Source organism: Pollachius pollachius (assembly GCF_949987615.1).
Source record: "Pollachius pollachius genome assembly, chromosome: 1".
Taxonomy (NCBI): domain Eukaryota; kingdom Metazoa; phylum Chordata; class Actinopteri; order Gadiformes; family Gadidae; genus Pollachius; species Pollachius pollachius.
The window spans coordinates 30,250,931-30,266,091 of record NC_136934.1 but is presented as its reverse complement, the minus strand read 5'-3'; the positions used below and the strand labels follow the sequence as shown (position 1 = coordinate 30,266,091).

The window sequence follows — 15,161 nt, the reverse complement described above, 5'->3', positions numbered from 1 at the left end:
CTAGGTTGTCTGGCTTGTTATTGAGGTACCAAGGCCTCTAAGCCAGTCTAGACTCTCTTCAAGGTAGCTTCATACAGGAGCATCTACTCTAGGCCCAGTGCCTCTTCAGAAATAAAACGGGCAAAAACATTCAGCAGGTCTTGCAGCCTTGCTCAAGGGCATTGGAGGAGGTTCTGTCTCCTTGGAAAACCACATTGCTACTACAGAAAATAGACTATTACCTCTCGAATATATGTGCCAAATTCTAGTCCCTCTCTCCGCTCCTATGAACTTGCTGTGGATGTGTGTATGGACTTTCTCTGCATCAACCAATTGCACAAAAAACTTGTTTATAGCATTGTGCAAGTGCCTTATATGTTGGTTTATCTAATGAAATAAATTAATACATAAATACATCCAACTAGAAAAGGATATTTGTTGGTAGTTATGAAATCAGGGCACTTGTTTGGCTTCTTGGTTTAGAAACAGGTTTGTGCACGCAAGCTTTGACTTCCTTTTCTAGTACAAACAATATGGATTCTTGATGTTTTATAAACTGTATTTTTTTATTAACAAATACAATCTTCAAAAACAAATCTGGAGTCTTCTTTTTTTTTTACATTGTATAAACAACCTGCAATTAGTGCGAGAGACATGAAGGTATGCCTGCTGGATACAACAAAACAAACATTCACTGTCATTAACTTGTTCCTTAGACCACAAACAGCAGGTTTGGTGACGTTATTAGAGAGGGCCTTTATGTTATCCTGATGCCTGTCGACCACCTCCTCACTGCGGCATCGCTTGATGTGGAGGGTTCATCTTTTTTTGGACAGCCTGGATGGATTGTACCTTCAAACACACGCACGCACATGCACACGCACACACACACACACACACACACACACAATGTTGGAACAACAGCTTTTACCCTCCCTGGTGGATCATTCCTTAATGTCCTGAGTGACATTTTGCTCAAACCATAAAAATAGACCAAATTAGGATCTGTAAATCACAGACAGTGTTTGAGCAAGTCAAACATCCTTCCAATAAAGCACTTCTGAATGGCAGGGTTTGTCCTTAACCAAAATATGAAAAGATTGTTTTCTTAGGGACAGAATCTGTTCCCTGGCTACGCATGACTGGCTGAGCAGGGTGACTCAGTGATCAAACAGCTCAGCCCTGACAGACACACACACACACGCGCACCAAATATCTAACAGACACACACACACGCGCACCTTTTTGCTCAGCCTGAGAAAACAGAACAGCCTAAGAGCCAGCCTATCCTCTTCATTGCCATGGTAACTCTTAAATTCCTATCACGTAGGAATGGCACCATTATGATAGGTTGAAGTTTAAACAAGCTGAGGTGGCTCTAAATACCAACACCTCAATGCATTAATATAACAGGATGTGTGTGTGTGTGTGTGTGTGTGTGTGTTTGTGGAATCAGATTTGTGTCAATGTTATCAAACAAAACTTCATAAATAGACAAAAATAAGAATTTGAGGGACGATAAAGTTAATGAAGCGAAAAATAGAAATTTCAAAAGGAAAGTTTTAACTTGCAAACAAATATTTTTTTTTAATCGTGGAAACTAGCTATTTTCCATGTAAGTCCTTTAGTTTACAATTCCCACTGTCAACTTGCGTACAGGCTGCCTGCTCTCTCGTTTGCTGCCTGACTTTAGTTTGAGTTCGGACGCAAACTTCTTGCGATGGCTGTTTTTTTCCGGGCCGAAAACAATTGGAAATGCTATCAAAAATGCAAAAGAACAGGTTTAAACTAGAGTGCGTTTCGTCCTAACAAACTGCGAGAGTGTGCTTGCTAAAATGCTAACGTCAACGCTAACGTCAGCGCTAACGTCATCACTAACGTCAGCGCTAACTTCAAGGTCTAACGTCAGCGCTAACGTCAATGCTAACGTCAACGCTAGAGCCACCGTTGCCTGAACGTCGTAAAAAGCGGTCCAATTCGGCGGAAATACTGCCCAATCTGGCAACACTGCCTGCACATCCTCCGCGCTCTAACCTCAGCGTAAATCAATGAGACCAACTGAAAACTAAGCCGATATGGAACTTAAACTGTGATTCTGAAAAAAGTATAGAGGTAATCGAAATTCGATTTTCAGATTATTGAGGATACAAGTGTGTTGATTTGTTAAATGGTTAGGGTTACGAAGGTTAACATTGACAATTGATCAAGTTATAGTGTCTTAAGTAGTTGAAGTGTCAGAGACCTACATTGTAAAAAAAACAACGAAAAAGCGTAATAGTTAAAAAAGTTGGAAGAGTTAAAAAACGCAGAGAGATAGCCATCATGTTGTTAAAGAACTAGACGTTTTGATAGTTGAATGGTTTCTGTAGCTGAAATTAAGTAGGAGCAGTTAACAGCACAAAAAACAGGCAAAGGGAATAAAGAAAACTTAAGAAGAACAGTAGATGTGCTTGCAGTAGCAACAACACTAATAATACCCAATAATTTTTTGGCTTCAACAAGGTTCTATTCTCTCTCAAATTCTTACTTTTGTTTGATATTTAAGAAGTTTTGTTAGATGTTATTGACAAAAATCCTATTTCATAGTAGTAGGATTGCGTTCGTGGGTGCATGTGTAAAAACAGCAGAACAGAATCAGTACTTCAATAACAAGTGTTAATGTTCCGGTGCACAAGATCATATGCCTGGTGCACTTAGAAAGGATCATTTAGATTAAGAAATGGGTGCTTAAATATGTCTTCGTCTTTGAGAGATTTGAAACTGTGGTGGTGCAAATTAAAGGTCCCATGGCATGCTACTTTATGGATGCTTTAATATAGATATTAGTGGGCCCCAAACACAGTATTTGAAGACGTTCCCGAAATTCAGCCGTGGTGCAGAATTACAGCCACTACGAGCCAGTCGCACATTGAGCTTTCCCCAAATGCTCCGTTCGGTGTCTGTAGCTTTAATGCAAATGAGGAGGAGGGAGGCGGGTCAAGGAGGAGGGTGGGGGTGTGGCCCTGAGCATCTTGCGGCCACTGTACCATGCGCTCTGTTATTATCTGTTATAATATTCTGGAACACTCCGGGTGCTCCGGCGGGAGTCCTGGAGCTCTATATCTAAATAATATCGTATTATACATAGATATCCATATCATATAATATATATTATCACGGCCGAAAGCTGTGTGAGCCTCCAGACGATATTATGAATCTCAAACGACTGCGTAGGGTTCTTCCAAGTCTCTGGTTCTTCCACGTCCACATCAATCTGAAGTAGACTGAACCACGACATGGAGGAAAAGGGATTGTTGGCCGCAGTTGTCTCCCGCCGGAGCCTCGCTGCCGAGGGAGTGGTCAGCGCTTAGGCACCACCGCCTCCTGCAGCAGGCAGCGCCGAGGCAGTGGTCCCTCGGCAGCGGGAAGCGGGCTCAGGCGGGAGACATTCGCGGGCAACAATCCCTTTCTCCTCCATGTCGTGGTTTATGTACTTCAGGGAGTCAAAGCCAAAGTTTCTTTCTCCATTCCTTCTCCACCACGGCTGAGATAACCCCCACCACGAGTCTCGTTGTGGAAATACCAGAGACGAGAGTCCGACGTGTTATGCGCCATAACATCAACAGCAGAACGGTTATCCAAATAACAAAGAAGTGTACAAAACTTGTTCTACAGTCCAGGAGCTCTATATCTTAATGATATCTACATCATATAATATATATTATCACGGCCAAAAGCTGTGTGCGCCTCCAGACGATATGAATCACAAACGACTGCGTCGGGTTCTCCGACGTCTCTGGTTCTTCCACGTCCACATCAATCTGAAGTAGACTGAACCACGACATGGAGAAGAAAGGGATTGTTGATTGCGGTTGTCTCCCGCCGGAGTGGTCAGCGCTTAGGCACCACCGCCTCCTGCAGCAGGCAGTGCCGAGGCGGTGGTCCCTTGGCAGCGGGAAACGGGGCTCAAGCGGGAGACATTCGTGGGCAACAATCCCGTTCTCCTCCATGTCGTGGTTCTTGTACTTCAGGGAGTCAGAGCCAAAGTTCCTTTCCCCCCAATTCTTTCGCCACCATGGCTGAGATAACCCCCACTGGTATTTCTCCAAAAATAAATTCCAACTATTTCTCCCTTAATTCCTCTGTCTGTGGCAGGAGATGCAATGTGGACGTTTTGCTTTGGCATAACACACAGGTTCGATGTCGTTCTGCCATTGCATTCAAAATTCTGTAACTAGCCTGTTATTAAGCAGCACTAGCTCAATCTCGACTCCTTCAGAATTTCTGTGGGTGGTTACGAACCAACCAAGTGGGTAGGTCCATGAATTATAATTTGACGAAGCTACGTAGCAGTGTCACCTTATCGAGATTGGCTCATTTTTTCTGCCTTTTTCCTTTCATTGGCTATTGCATACAGCAGACAAACTGCATAGATTTCAAACTTACCACAGGTCACAAACTTATTCTGACCCATGTTATTTAACAGACAATAGGAAAAATGTGATTTTAATGGCATGGGATCTTTAAAATGAGTTCATATTTTCTGTTGTGTTTCATAAAGAGGTAACTCAGAACTAAACTGAAGAAAAAAAACATTTGTCCTCACCTGAAGAGGTCATCTCCGAGGCTCTCATCCCGCCTGCTCTGCTGCTCCTCCTGGAACCAACACACACATCAGGAACAATTACATTATACATTTAGAGGATTTTGCTGACAACCATTCATTCACAAATTCACACAGATGGCGGTGTCAACCACGCAGGGCAACAGCCAGCCCTTCTGGAGCAGTTAGGGTGAGGTGTCTTGCTCAGGCCCACCTCAACTCTCAGCTATGAGGAGCCGGGATCAGACTAGCAACCTTCTGGTTACCAGTCAATCCGCTCTACCTCCTGAGCTACTGCCGCCCCAGTAACACAAGACCCACTCCATCGTCTCCTATCAGCACAGAGTCACAGTGAAAGACTCACCTCAGAAGCATCCTTCAGCAAGTCATCAAGCTCAGAGTTCTTGCCCCTGTTGTGGGCCAGTAGGTCACTGCCTCCAATGAGCCGGGCTAGCCCCTCGGTGCTAGACCCCCGGACCTGCCCAAGGAACACAGTGGGTGAGCCAGGTCAACACAGGGGTTCTCACTACCAAGTATGGAAGTTCATGTGAGGATAATGAGCCAAAAGGAGGAAACAATAAACCTGTATATTGCAAATATGTGCATTATAATTGTGTTATATCGAAACTACAAGTGAGAAAAATGGTTATGATATACACATGGATGTTTAGACGTTTACATATAAACGTCCACCTTTATATGAGCACATACTAATCAGAATAATCACAAAGTGATTTTTAGGGTTTCAGATAGATTAAAAGCATCTTCGACTGACTTTGCAAAAGCATTTGAAGTTCTTAGTGGAGCTGGGTCCCTGTGTTTGCTGGGGTTTGCCTCTAGGAGGCGCTGTGACCATGAGGGATTTAAACTCCACCAACACTAGCCTCTTCGGAAGACCTTCCTCTGCTTCAGAGGCCTGAAGTGACAAAGAATGGATTGTTTATCAGTTGAGTATCTTTATTTAGTTTCCATGTAAGTATTACAATTATTTGTTGTGCGAGGTTTCTTGCAGAATAACAACATTTGAAACAGAACCAATAGAGAAAGAAACCCCTTACTATTTTGTCCTGTTTGAATACTTTCAGTGCTTTTTCCAGCATTTCCATAGGTTGTCCACAGGCTGCACCACCTAATGCCTCTGAACCATCCTGGAGCAAAACAGGGAGACTGGTTACATAGGGGGCCATGGGTGCTTTCAATATTTAACAACTGAGCCGACGCTGGCCTCACCACAACCATAGACACATTTTCATCTTTAACAGCCAGCGCTTCCTGACTTCTGGTGCCAGCTGGGGCCTCCTCTGGACCCCCACAGGGCCACAGCTCACCCCCTGCACGGTCCGCGGTTGTGAGGGGATTGTGTCTCATGATGGAGGTGGTGCATTCCTCCGCCTCAAAGCTCTGGGTGGTGGTGGTGGTGGTGGTGGTGGTGTTTGAGGTGGAGCCTTTCAGCGGGCCGCCGCTGGGCCCTGGACCTGCCCCCCCGGGGTCCCGCGGGTCGACCCGCGGCCTCTTGCTTGTAGAGGAGCGTTCCACAGCGACCGTGGAGACGGGCTTCCTCTTGTCCACCGAGCGGTTTCCTACGAGTTGTGCCTGTTGGTCCGGGGCGGCCCGGGACGGCTCGCCAAAATCTTTCATCTCTAAAGACATAAGGGATTCCAGTTCCTCCATGTCCAGATCATCTGCCTTCTCCTTCTCCTCCTCCAGCTCCTTGTCCCCAACCTCCTCCAGCTCCTTCCTTTTCCTGCCCAGGGTCCCCTGCTGGGATGGATGGGAGACCGTGCCTGCCCGTGACTGAGTGTCCATGGGCCTCGTGAAGAGATCGAACTCTGAGCCCGATGGACTCTGGGCCCCTGTGGGTCTTCCCGGAGCGGCTGTGGAGGAGGAGGAGGAGGAGGAGGAGGAGGAGGAGGCGCCTGGTTGGAGGGCTCTCTTGGGCTCCGACTCTTCAGCAGAGAACTCATCCGCCCGAGGCCTGGAGCACAGGGCCGGGTGTAAACATGACTTAAACATGGACAGATAATAACACATGCAGGACATGCCAGGGAACGGACCGGGGGCTGATGATTTTAAAGAAAATCAGTAATTCTAGGATAAAACATGTAGTGCTAATATGACTAGCATTGTTATCTTGATATCAAATACCCAATGCATGCAGTCTTAATGTAGGCATCCTTAGCAAGATGCCGTTCAACCCTATTAACTGTAAGCGGCTTTAGATAAAGCTATATGGTCATTGACTAACCGTGAATAGTAAAAGGAATATTCAGTATAAGTCTATGCTAAACAAAACAAGGCATACCTCTTTTTGTTGACTGGCTGGAAGAAGTTGGTGAGGGGGGCCTGTTTCTGTGGGGAACACTGGGCTGGGGGCTTCTGTTTCTGGGAAGAGCTTTTCTGTGAGGAAGCCCCCCCAGCAATGTGGGTCTTCTGATTGGATGGCAAGAAACCAGCATTCTTTGCACCTGGTCGGTAAAAATATATTGAACTGATTTTTACATTGCACATTGGCTTTCTACCTAACAATATACATATCATGTCATGTCAGGCTGTATGTCAATATCTGGGATTTTGCTTAAAATAAAGACTTTTCTTATATAACTGATAATCTCCACTTAATCAGAGAGACTGTGCCAATATATACGGACTTTGGGTTAAATGTTGACATTGTCTATGTCCAGATGTTAATCATAACTTTTGTTAAACTCGCCCCCATTCCTGGTTCCCGTTCTGAAACTGTTGGTGAGCCATTGACATTCATTCTATTACCAACAGTGTTCAGCCGCTGCCATCGCTGTACAGCTGGGTGTATCTGTAGTGCATACAGTAGTCATTTGTAAATCCACAAGCCCACAAGTTCAGTGTCCGTGTTGACACTAGGGATCGACCGATATGGATTTTTTAGGGCCGATACCGATATTTTTTTATCAGCCTTAGCCGATAACCCGATACTGATTTTCTTGAGCCGATATTTGGAGCCGATAATACCCTGGAAATCCAGAGTTCTGGCGAGAGCACAATTTGAATTTGCTCAGCGAGTCACTCTGGAAACGAGCAATATACTCATGTATATTCTGGGCCTCCCCTGGCCAAGAACATTAATCAATCACATCGATTTATCAATATAGGAGGGCCAAAAGCGTTTTACCGACCGGATACTGCAAGAGTCTTATCTATTGGTTAGCTCCACTGGTCTGGATACGTCACCCCTTGTATTCTTCTGATATTTCCAAATGCATGATTGGTGCGGCCCCTCGAGTTGGGGCATTTTCATTACTCGTTGCCAGACCCTACAGTTTTCTAGATGTGGGTCTGGATTTCCAGGCTAAGCCCCCCTCAATTAACATCATAAAAATGACACAGTGATGATAACAAATGTTACAATATCTCAATTCTAAAAGATGAACATTGAACTGTCTGTAAATCATGGCGGAAAAAAGAAAAGAAAATGGCCGATACTGAAAAAAATATCAGCCGATACCGATACACGTAAAAAACGCAAATATATCGGCTGGCCGATATATCGGTCGATCACTAGTTGACACACCACTGGGCAGTAGAAAACGACTGAAATGATGAACCCTCCTACACTTGCCCCTGCTGGGTTGGTGAGCATTGCAAAAATCATGACACATAAACAATGAACCTTGCCCAATTCCTTAATGATCAGCCAGGGATTATCTTGTGACATGTGTATTGGGGGGACCAATCAAAGGCTCTCAACACAAACACAACCCAATGAGACACATCTATTAACCTTTCTCTCTGGGGCCTGCTTCCTGCCGCTGCGAGCCGGTGTTCTCTACGGTGTGGAAGGAGGCGCTCATGGTGTCAGTGACAGCGGATAAACGTCCAGCTCCCTGAGCGCTGGGCCGGGGCTTGGAGAGCGGATGGGTTCTGCTGTGCTGGGGCGTCTTCTGGGTCTCTCCCACTGTCTCTATCCCTGCGGCGGACTTCGTCCCCAGCCTGGCCAGGGAGGGAACCAAGACACACAGGAAGTGATGGGTGTGGGGGCACACAAGGAAGGGGTGACTTCAGCAGGACCGTTTGGTCACTATAAGGGGATGCGAGTTATAATCCAGTGAGAGTACCCTTGAGAGGCCTCTGTGTTGCCAACGTATGCAGTGATGTTGATAGATGATGCCTGCAGCACTGTCTCTTCTACGGCCACGTTCTGGGACAGAGAGGCGTACGGGGGCAGCCGGGGCCGGACACTCTGGACTGAGTCTGACGCACGCACGCACACACATTACAGTACAGGCAAGAGGACACAAAGAACACATCCATTTCAGGAAAAAGTGAAATAAAAATGTTAAAAGATTGTACAGCATATAACAGAGGGATGATTCTACTTAACACCACCTAAATATTTTGTTAGGAAAAGGTCTAAAAGTTGATTAGAATAAAGTCAGCTCATAAACTCAGTCTTGGAAAGACACAGATGATAGTCTACTTCCTCAAAGTCTGATACACCTTAGCTTGATCCGAGTAACCGTAATGTGACTTTACAGTCGTTGGTAACTCTCTTGGCCATGTGAGTGTACAGTAAAATGGTCACCCTCTATGGCTAAGTAGCCAGGAAGGTGAATAGAATCCACCGGTTAAATTGGCTTGAAAGAATAGAAGGACAACTTGGAAAGATGGATATAACGGAACACCATTTTCTCATACTTGCACACCTTGATAACCCTAAATAACAAACTAAGAGGTCAAACACAGATTTCTTTATTCCAAAGTGGGACATTTTTCGCCCTACCTGAATCACTGAAGGCAATGGACGGATTGCAGTATTTGTCACAAGAAACATAGATGGCTGCTAATCCAATCTCAGACTCTGTGATGAGTCGACAGCCACTTCTGCAATGGGAAAAACAAAACGAACCAAGAGAGCTTCAGCAGGTTACACAGACAAGGAGAAGCGCAAGGGTCAGCAGCGCTGGTGTGACTCTATGGAAGTGTGGTGATTGTAGCGGTTTCAGCATACTCGTGTACAAGCCTCTTCGCAGAGTCCAGCCAGCCTGCGGTGGAGCTGGGCAGCAGTAGCTGGGAGCTCCCTGAGGCTGCGGGGTCCACAACACAGCTCTGTGGAGACTCGAGCAGGTGCCTTGGCAGCGAGCCCTCTTCCAGCAGCAGGCTCTCCCCACCTCCGAAACTCACTGCGGCACTCAAACGCTTCAGCTAGAGACAGGTAGGTTGAGAGAGAGGTAGACAGAGGTAACCAAACCATATTTTATCTGTGGTACATACTTTACCCCACCAGGAGAGAGACAAATAGTCTGCTTACAGAATATTATGAAAATGATCTCGACCTTATGAAATGAGGTACTGTGCCTTTAAGAGAAATGTGGTTCAAGAGCATTAATCAGATGCTGTATAAACTTGACTTTATACTACTTTAAACTTGACTTTATATAGCAGGGGTTTGTTGGTCTAACCTGTTTTGAGTTTAAGAAAACAAAGTTTTTTCCACGGAAGAGCCGCCCACGCTCTGGGTTTGAGCAGAGGTTCAATGCTTCTTTATTCAAGCTGGGCTCATCGATCTCTGGGATGAAACTGGAGACACCAAACGACAGACCCGCCAGTATTATACTGTGATGTAGCTCCACGCCTGCTTCAGCCGTGTGTTGAGTGTGTATGTGTGAACGTATAACCTCACCTGTGGGATTCAGGAGGGGGTAATCTCTGGTGCAGGGCTCTACTGAACTCTGTGAAGTACTCCCGCTTGACGATGAGCCTTCCGCACAGCAGGGCACAGATGGTCTGCACAAACATCCCATCCCAACACTTTATTCATTAAACACAAACCAAGGACACTCAGTAGGATACGAGAGAAGGATCCAACGCTGACCTTAATGGTGACTTTGACTGAAGACATGACGAGGTGGGTGCAGTCTGGAGTCCAGGAGTTGACAAGCCTGCCCCCTAGAGGTTGCAGAGCATCAGAGAGCAACTTCTTCTCGCTGTTGTCTAGACATGACGAGCAGACCACAAGCTCCCGGTGCTCCACACTGGGGGGTTAGGAAGGGGGGGGGGGGGGGGGGCGATACTGTATGTAAGGGTTGTTTTCATCACCTTGTTTTTATCACCTTTCATAAGCCTATCTTCCAATAGGTAAAATCTTTACTATTTCCTATTCTAGTATGATGAAGACAATCATCTCAATTTGCTGTTTTTCAAAGAATTGAGATCTTAAGGACAGGTCTGATCCAGCTAGCTAAATCCATCCAGTCGGTTCAAACTGCTGATATGCTTAGAGTTTAGGTGGCGTACGAACAACAATGTATTAGGCTGAATACCCCCCCTGCACTGCATCTGATGGAACAGTAACAATATTCCATGTTTGGTAGAGAATGGTCTTCAAGCGTAGTGCTGCAGTGGATGAGTAATGATAGTAGTGGCCCATGGTAGAAATAAAAGAGTACAATTATGAATGAACAGAACAACAACACATTTGTTGGACCTTGAGGTTATAATGATAATCTTACAATTATAACTCACATGTTTAGTTTACTTCAAATAATGAACCCATAAGCTAAATAAATGGAGGTAAAGATATCAGCAAAAAAGATGAGTATGGTATACCTGAACTTGCTGTGGAATACCCCAAATGTGACATTGTCCCCTGCTTTCAGGATCAATTGTTGGTTCTCTGGTAGACGACTGTCGTTTACAAACGTGCCATACTTGGAGGAGTCTTTCACAGAAAGAGTCTAGGATATTGCACAATTCAAATCACCAGTCAGTTCCTCAGATACAACACTAGACACCAACATACCACCGCCACCATGGAAGACAATCGCTCAACATATGTATTTTTAAAAGTCTGCCAAAAACAACATAGATTATTATTAAGGATTTACATTTTTAACTATGATTTAAAACATTATTAAAACATATAATTATTGTACATTGATCACAACATGAAATTGATTTAAATGATTGTAATCTAGCTTTGTTAGTTGAGGAATTAAAAAAAAATCATAAAGAAAGAAATGTATCACAAAAACACTATAAATAAACAAGAGAACATTGCTTAGTAAATAATTACAGTTAATTAACCAACCAACAGTGTCTGAAGGTCCACTACGGAATGCACACTGATGCCATCTAGCATCACATTTTCATGGCCGAAGTTTAAACTCATCAACATATTACGATGCAAATATAACATTTTCCTTGCAAATGACTGAAATGATGAAATGCTGGTGTGACAACAGAAAGAAAGCAGGAAGGATGGAGGTAATAAGAATTAAAAATACATCAAAAGTTTAAATAACTAAAATATCTTTATACAATTCCGCGAGAAAAAAAGAAAAACTTGCTGTAGACAATATTGACATATGCTACATGACATTATAGACACCTCTCTCTCGCTCTCTCGTCAATTTTTATTAATGCAAGCGTGTGTTTTATGCATTAACTAACATACTATAGAAAGGTTAAATAAATAGACATTGTTGTGTACAATAAGTGTTATGAATAGAACATTTGAACCATGCTGAATTAACACAATATCATCTATGGTTATCCATATATTATCAGTCCGAGGTCTCACCTGCTCATCAGCATTCAGGTGGGCGTGTGCCCGGCTAATAGACTGGTCGTTGGCCAAGAGGACGTCACAGTTCTTGCGTCCCACAACGTACAATTTAGTGGGCAGCAGGTAGTGGGTTTCTCCTGTGAGAGAAGACGGTTAAATGTTACATGTGTGGATGATAGAGCCAATCCGTTAGTGAGGAGGAGAAGATGATGACTATGATAATGAACGGCAGTATGATGTCAGCATGCAAGAGTGTGTCAATGTATCCAAGTTGGACCTGATCCTCACAGCTCTGAAACATGTTCTCCTGCACTGCCACTTGAGATGGAAATCAGGGAGGGTTTACTGGGTATCATGGATGATACACACTGTACAGCTTTTCATGACAACATAAGTTTAAATCGATCAAGCCGAGAGATAAACAGGAAATTGTAGAGATAAATGGCTGGGATATAGATAAATGGCTGGCAGATAGGGAATGACAACCTCTTCAATGTCGGTTGGTCTCCTTATTGTTCACCTGCCAGCACCCCATGACCGCTTTAAAATATTTAGCCTGTATGCAAGTATGTGTATAATGGCACCCATTGCACTCCTGATCATCCCTGGAAGGAGGGATCCCCCTCTCACGATTTCTTCCTTGCTAATTAAGGGAGTTTTTTCTTGCCCTCTGGGGGGCAGGGGGGTGTCATAAATATATGGCCTGTTAAGCCCTTTGAGACTTAACCAGTGATTAAGGGCTATACAAATACAATTGAATTGAAACGTACTTCACATTATCTCCCTATCTTCTGATCACTGGGGTAGTAGTTCTGTAGTACGAGGTAATACAACTTTCTAAACATGTTTTACCTCATAGCATAGTTCAGCATCTCTTTAAACCTCTCTACCTCTATGACCTGAACCCTCTCATGACAGTTACCTCCAGGCTCCCGGGGCTTGAGGATCCACATCTCCCGTCGCCGAAACAAACGTGGACGATTTATTCCAACGTGATCTTTTACTTTATTTCGTTTTACACAAAGCTAATCTCTTTCAGGTATCAGGTAGCATTAGAAGCTAACAGATGACCAGCTTCCTGAGCACAGCACGTCAACAGCCCGCCACCACATGACGTTCAAAGTGTGCGCCACCGAGCCTTCAAAGTAAGAGTCCCTTAGCGCAATGTTTATTGTCGCTTTCCGAGCCTTCAAAGTAAGAGTCCTTAAGCATGAGGTTTATTATATATTATCGGCTACACAGGACCTCTTTTATGTCATGATTTTGTCATGGAACGCATAAAATGAAATATTAATGTTTAATCACTATACATTTTAATGTCTAATTTAGAAAAATATTAAACCATCGAAATAACAATATAGTGAGATGATCTTAATATATAAGATTGAGAAATGGAGCACATTTTACAGACCAGGACATACGTAAATATATATTTAATAGCTTTTTTATTCATCTGTTCTCTTCGGCAAAAATATCACCTTTGCCAGACAGTCGAGATATGATATTTTCAAGATAATTGTCCAAAACCATTTTTTTATTCGAACTTAGTATTACGATAGATTTAAAATATTCATACAGTTAATTATTTTCCTTGTAACAATTCCATTGTCCTGTCACCTGTCACGGGTTGGAACATAAACTGATTTGATTTGTAAATATGCAAATTGCATGGCGGAGGAGAGACGCAGTAGCCACCAAATCATAAGAAAAGGGAATTGTCAGATGTCAGTTTGAACAATGTTTTCCTTGGTCTGAGACGACCTCTTCCCCACATAGAAGGCAGATGAATGTTGTATGAATGCAGAAAGATCAGCTAAGGTATATGTATCTGGGTAAACTGACTTTCTGGTCGCAGCATCCTACTCCGAATGGTGATATGCAGACGCACTGGTAGCAATCATCTGTGCCCACTGGTAGCAATCATACATGGGCCTATTTCATGGCCCATGTATTCACAGCTCCCTGTGGGCAAATCCACCGTTACCATGGAGACATTTGGACCAAAAACACAACACACAACACTTTGCATGGACGACCGCTTACCTTTGGTGTTGAAGTAGCACTCTCCTCTACTGTAGCCAGAGACATGAAACAGTGGCACAAAACAAAAAACATAGGCAGGACTTTCATTGTAACTGCCTTCCCTGTAAACAGAGTGAAACACAGTATCCCGTATAAACACATAGCATCTTGACCTAACCTGAAATACTAATGATAAACTGTACTGAGTACATCTCACCTCTTCTGAAGTTGTCCCCAACATTTTCCACAAATATTGTACTTTCTTTTATTTTACATTTACATTTAGGGCATTTAGCAGACGCTTTTATCCAAAGCGACTTACAATAAGTGCATTTGTTACAATAAGTACATTTGTCATAAGAAGTGAAACAATACATTACTGTCGGTACACTAAAGATGTTCATAGAACCATGTGCAAGTATTACAATCGCTAGGCTAACCCATTCCCCGTGTAAAGCAATGATAGCAGCTACTGTAGATGCTACACAATTAAGTACCTTGAATAAGTGCAATGTACAAGTGCCAGGACGTACAACATTCAATGGTGACTGTGCATTGGTTTCTATGCAGAGTCGAGGTGAACTCTGAACAGGTGACTTTTGAGTCTTTTGCGGAAGCTGGTGAGCGACTCTGCGATCCTGACATCGGTAGGGAGCTCGTTCCACCACTGAGGTCCCAAAACAGAGAAAAGTTGTGACTTCGCTGATCGACCTTTGCTTGCTCTTAGCGATGGCGGTACCAGACGTCCAGCTGAGGTAGTTGAGTGGAGGGATCGAGCTGGGGTGTGTGGCTTTACTAATGCTTGGAGGTAGGCAGGGGCAGTTCCATCGACTGCCTTGTATGCCAGTACCATCATCTTGAATCTGATGCGAGCTATTACAGGGATCCAGTGGAGGTCTCGGAAGTGGGGGGTTACATGTGAGAACTTTGGTAGGTTGAACACGAGGCGCGCTGCCGCATTCTGGATGCGCTGCAAGGGTTTAATCGCAGAGGCAGGGAGTCCAGCCAGGAGCGAGTTGCAGTAGTCGAGGCGGTAGA

The 15,161-nt window shown here is 44.1% G+C and overlaps 1 protein-coding gene across 1 annotated transcript; it reads right to left on the bottom strand.

The window, feature by feature from the left end:
• Positions 1 to 582: 582 nt before the first annotated feature.
• Positions 583 to 13,199, bottom strand: nbn (nibrin). The gene is made up of 17 exons (XM_079734830.1): positions 13,024 to 13,199; positions 12,117 to 12,238; positions 11,144 to 11,271; positions 10,410 to 10,569; positions 10,218 to 10,321; positions 9,997 to 10,114; positions 9,546 to 9,739; positions 9,318 to 9,418; positions 8,653 to 8,788; positions 8,319 to 8,527; positions 6,864 to 7,026; positions 5,792 to 6,536; positions 5,620 to 5,709; positions 5,337 to 5,477; positions 4,926 to 5,039; positions 4,565 to 4,614; positions 583 to 831 (listed from the first exon to the last, which is right to left on the bottom strand). The coding sequence occupies exons 1-17, from the start codon at positions 13,052 to 13,054 to the stop codon at positions 798 to 800; spliced, it is 2,640 nt and encodes an 879-aa protein (XP_079590956.1). The 5' UTR covers positions 13,055 to 13,199; the 3' UTR covers positions 583 to 797.
• Between the last annotated feature and the right edge of the window lie 1,962 nt (positions 13,200 to 15,161).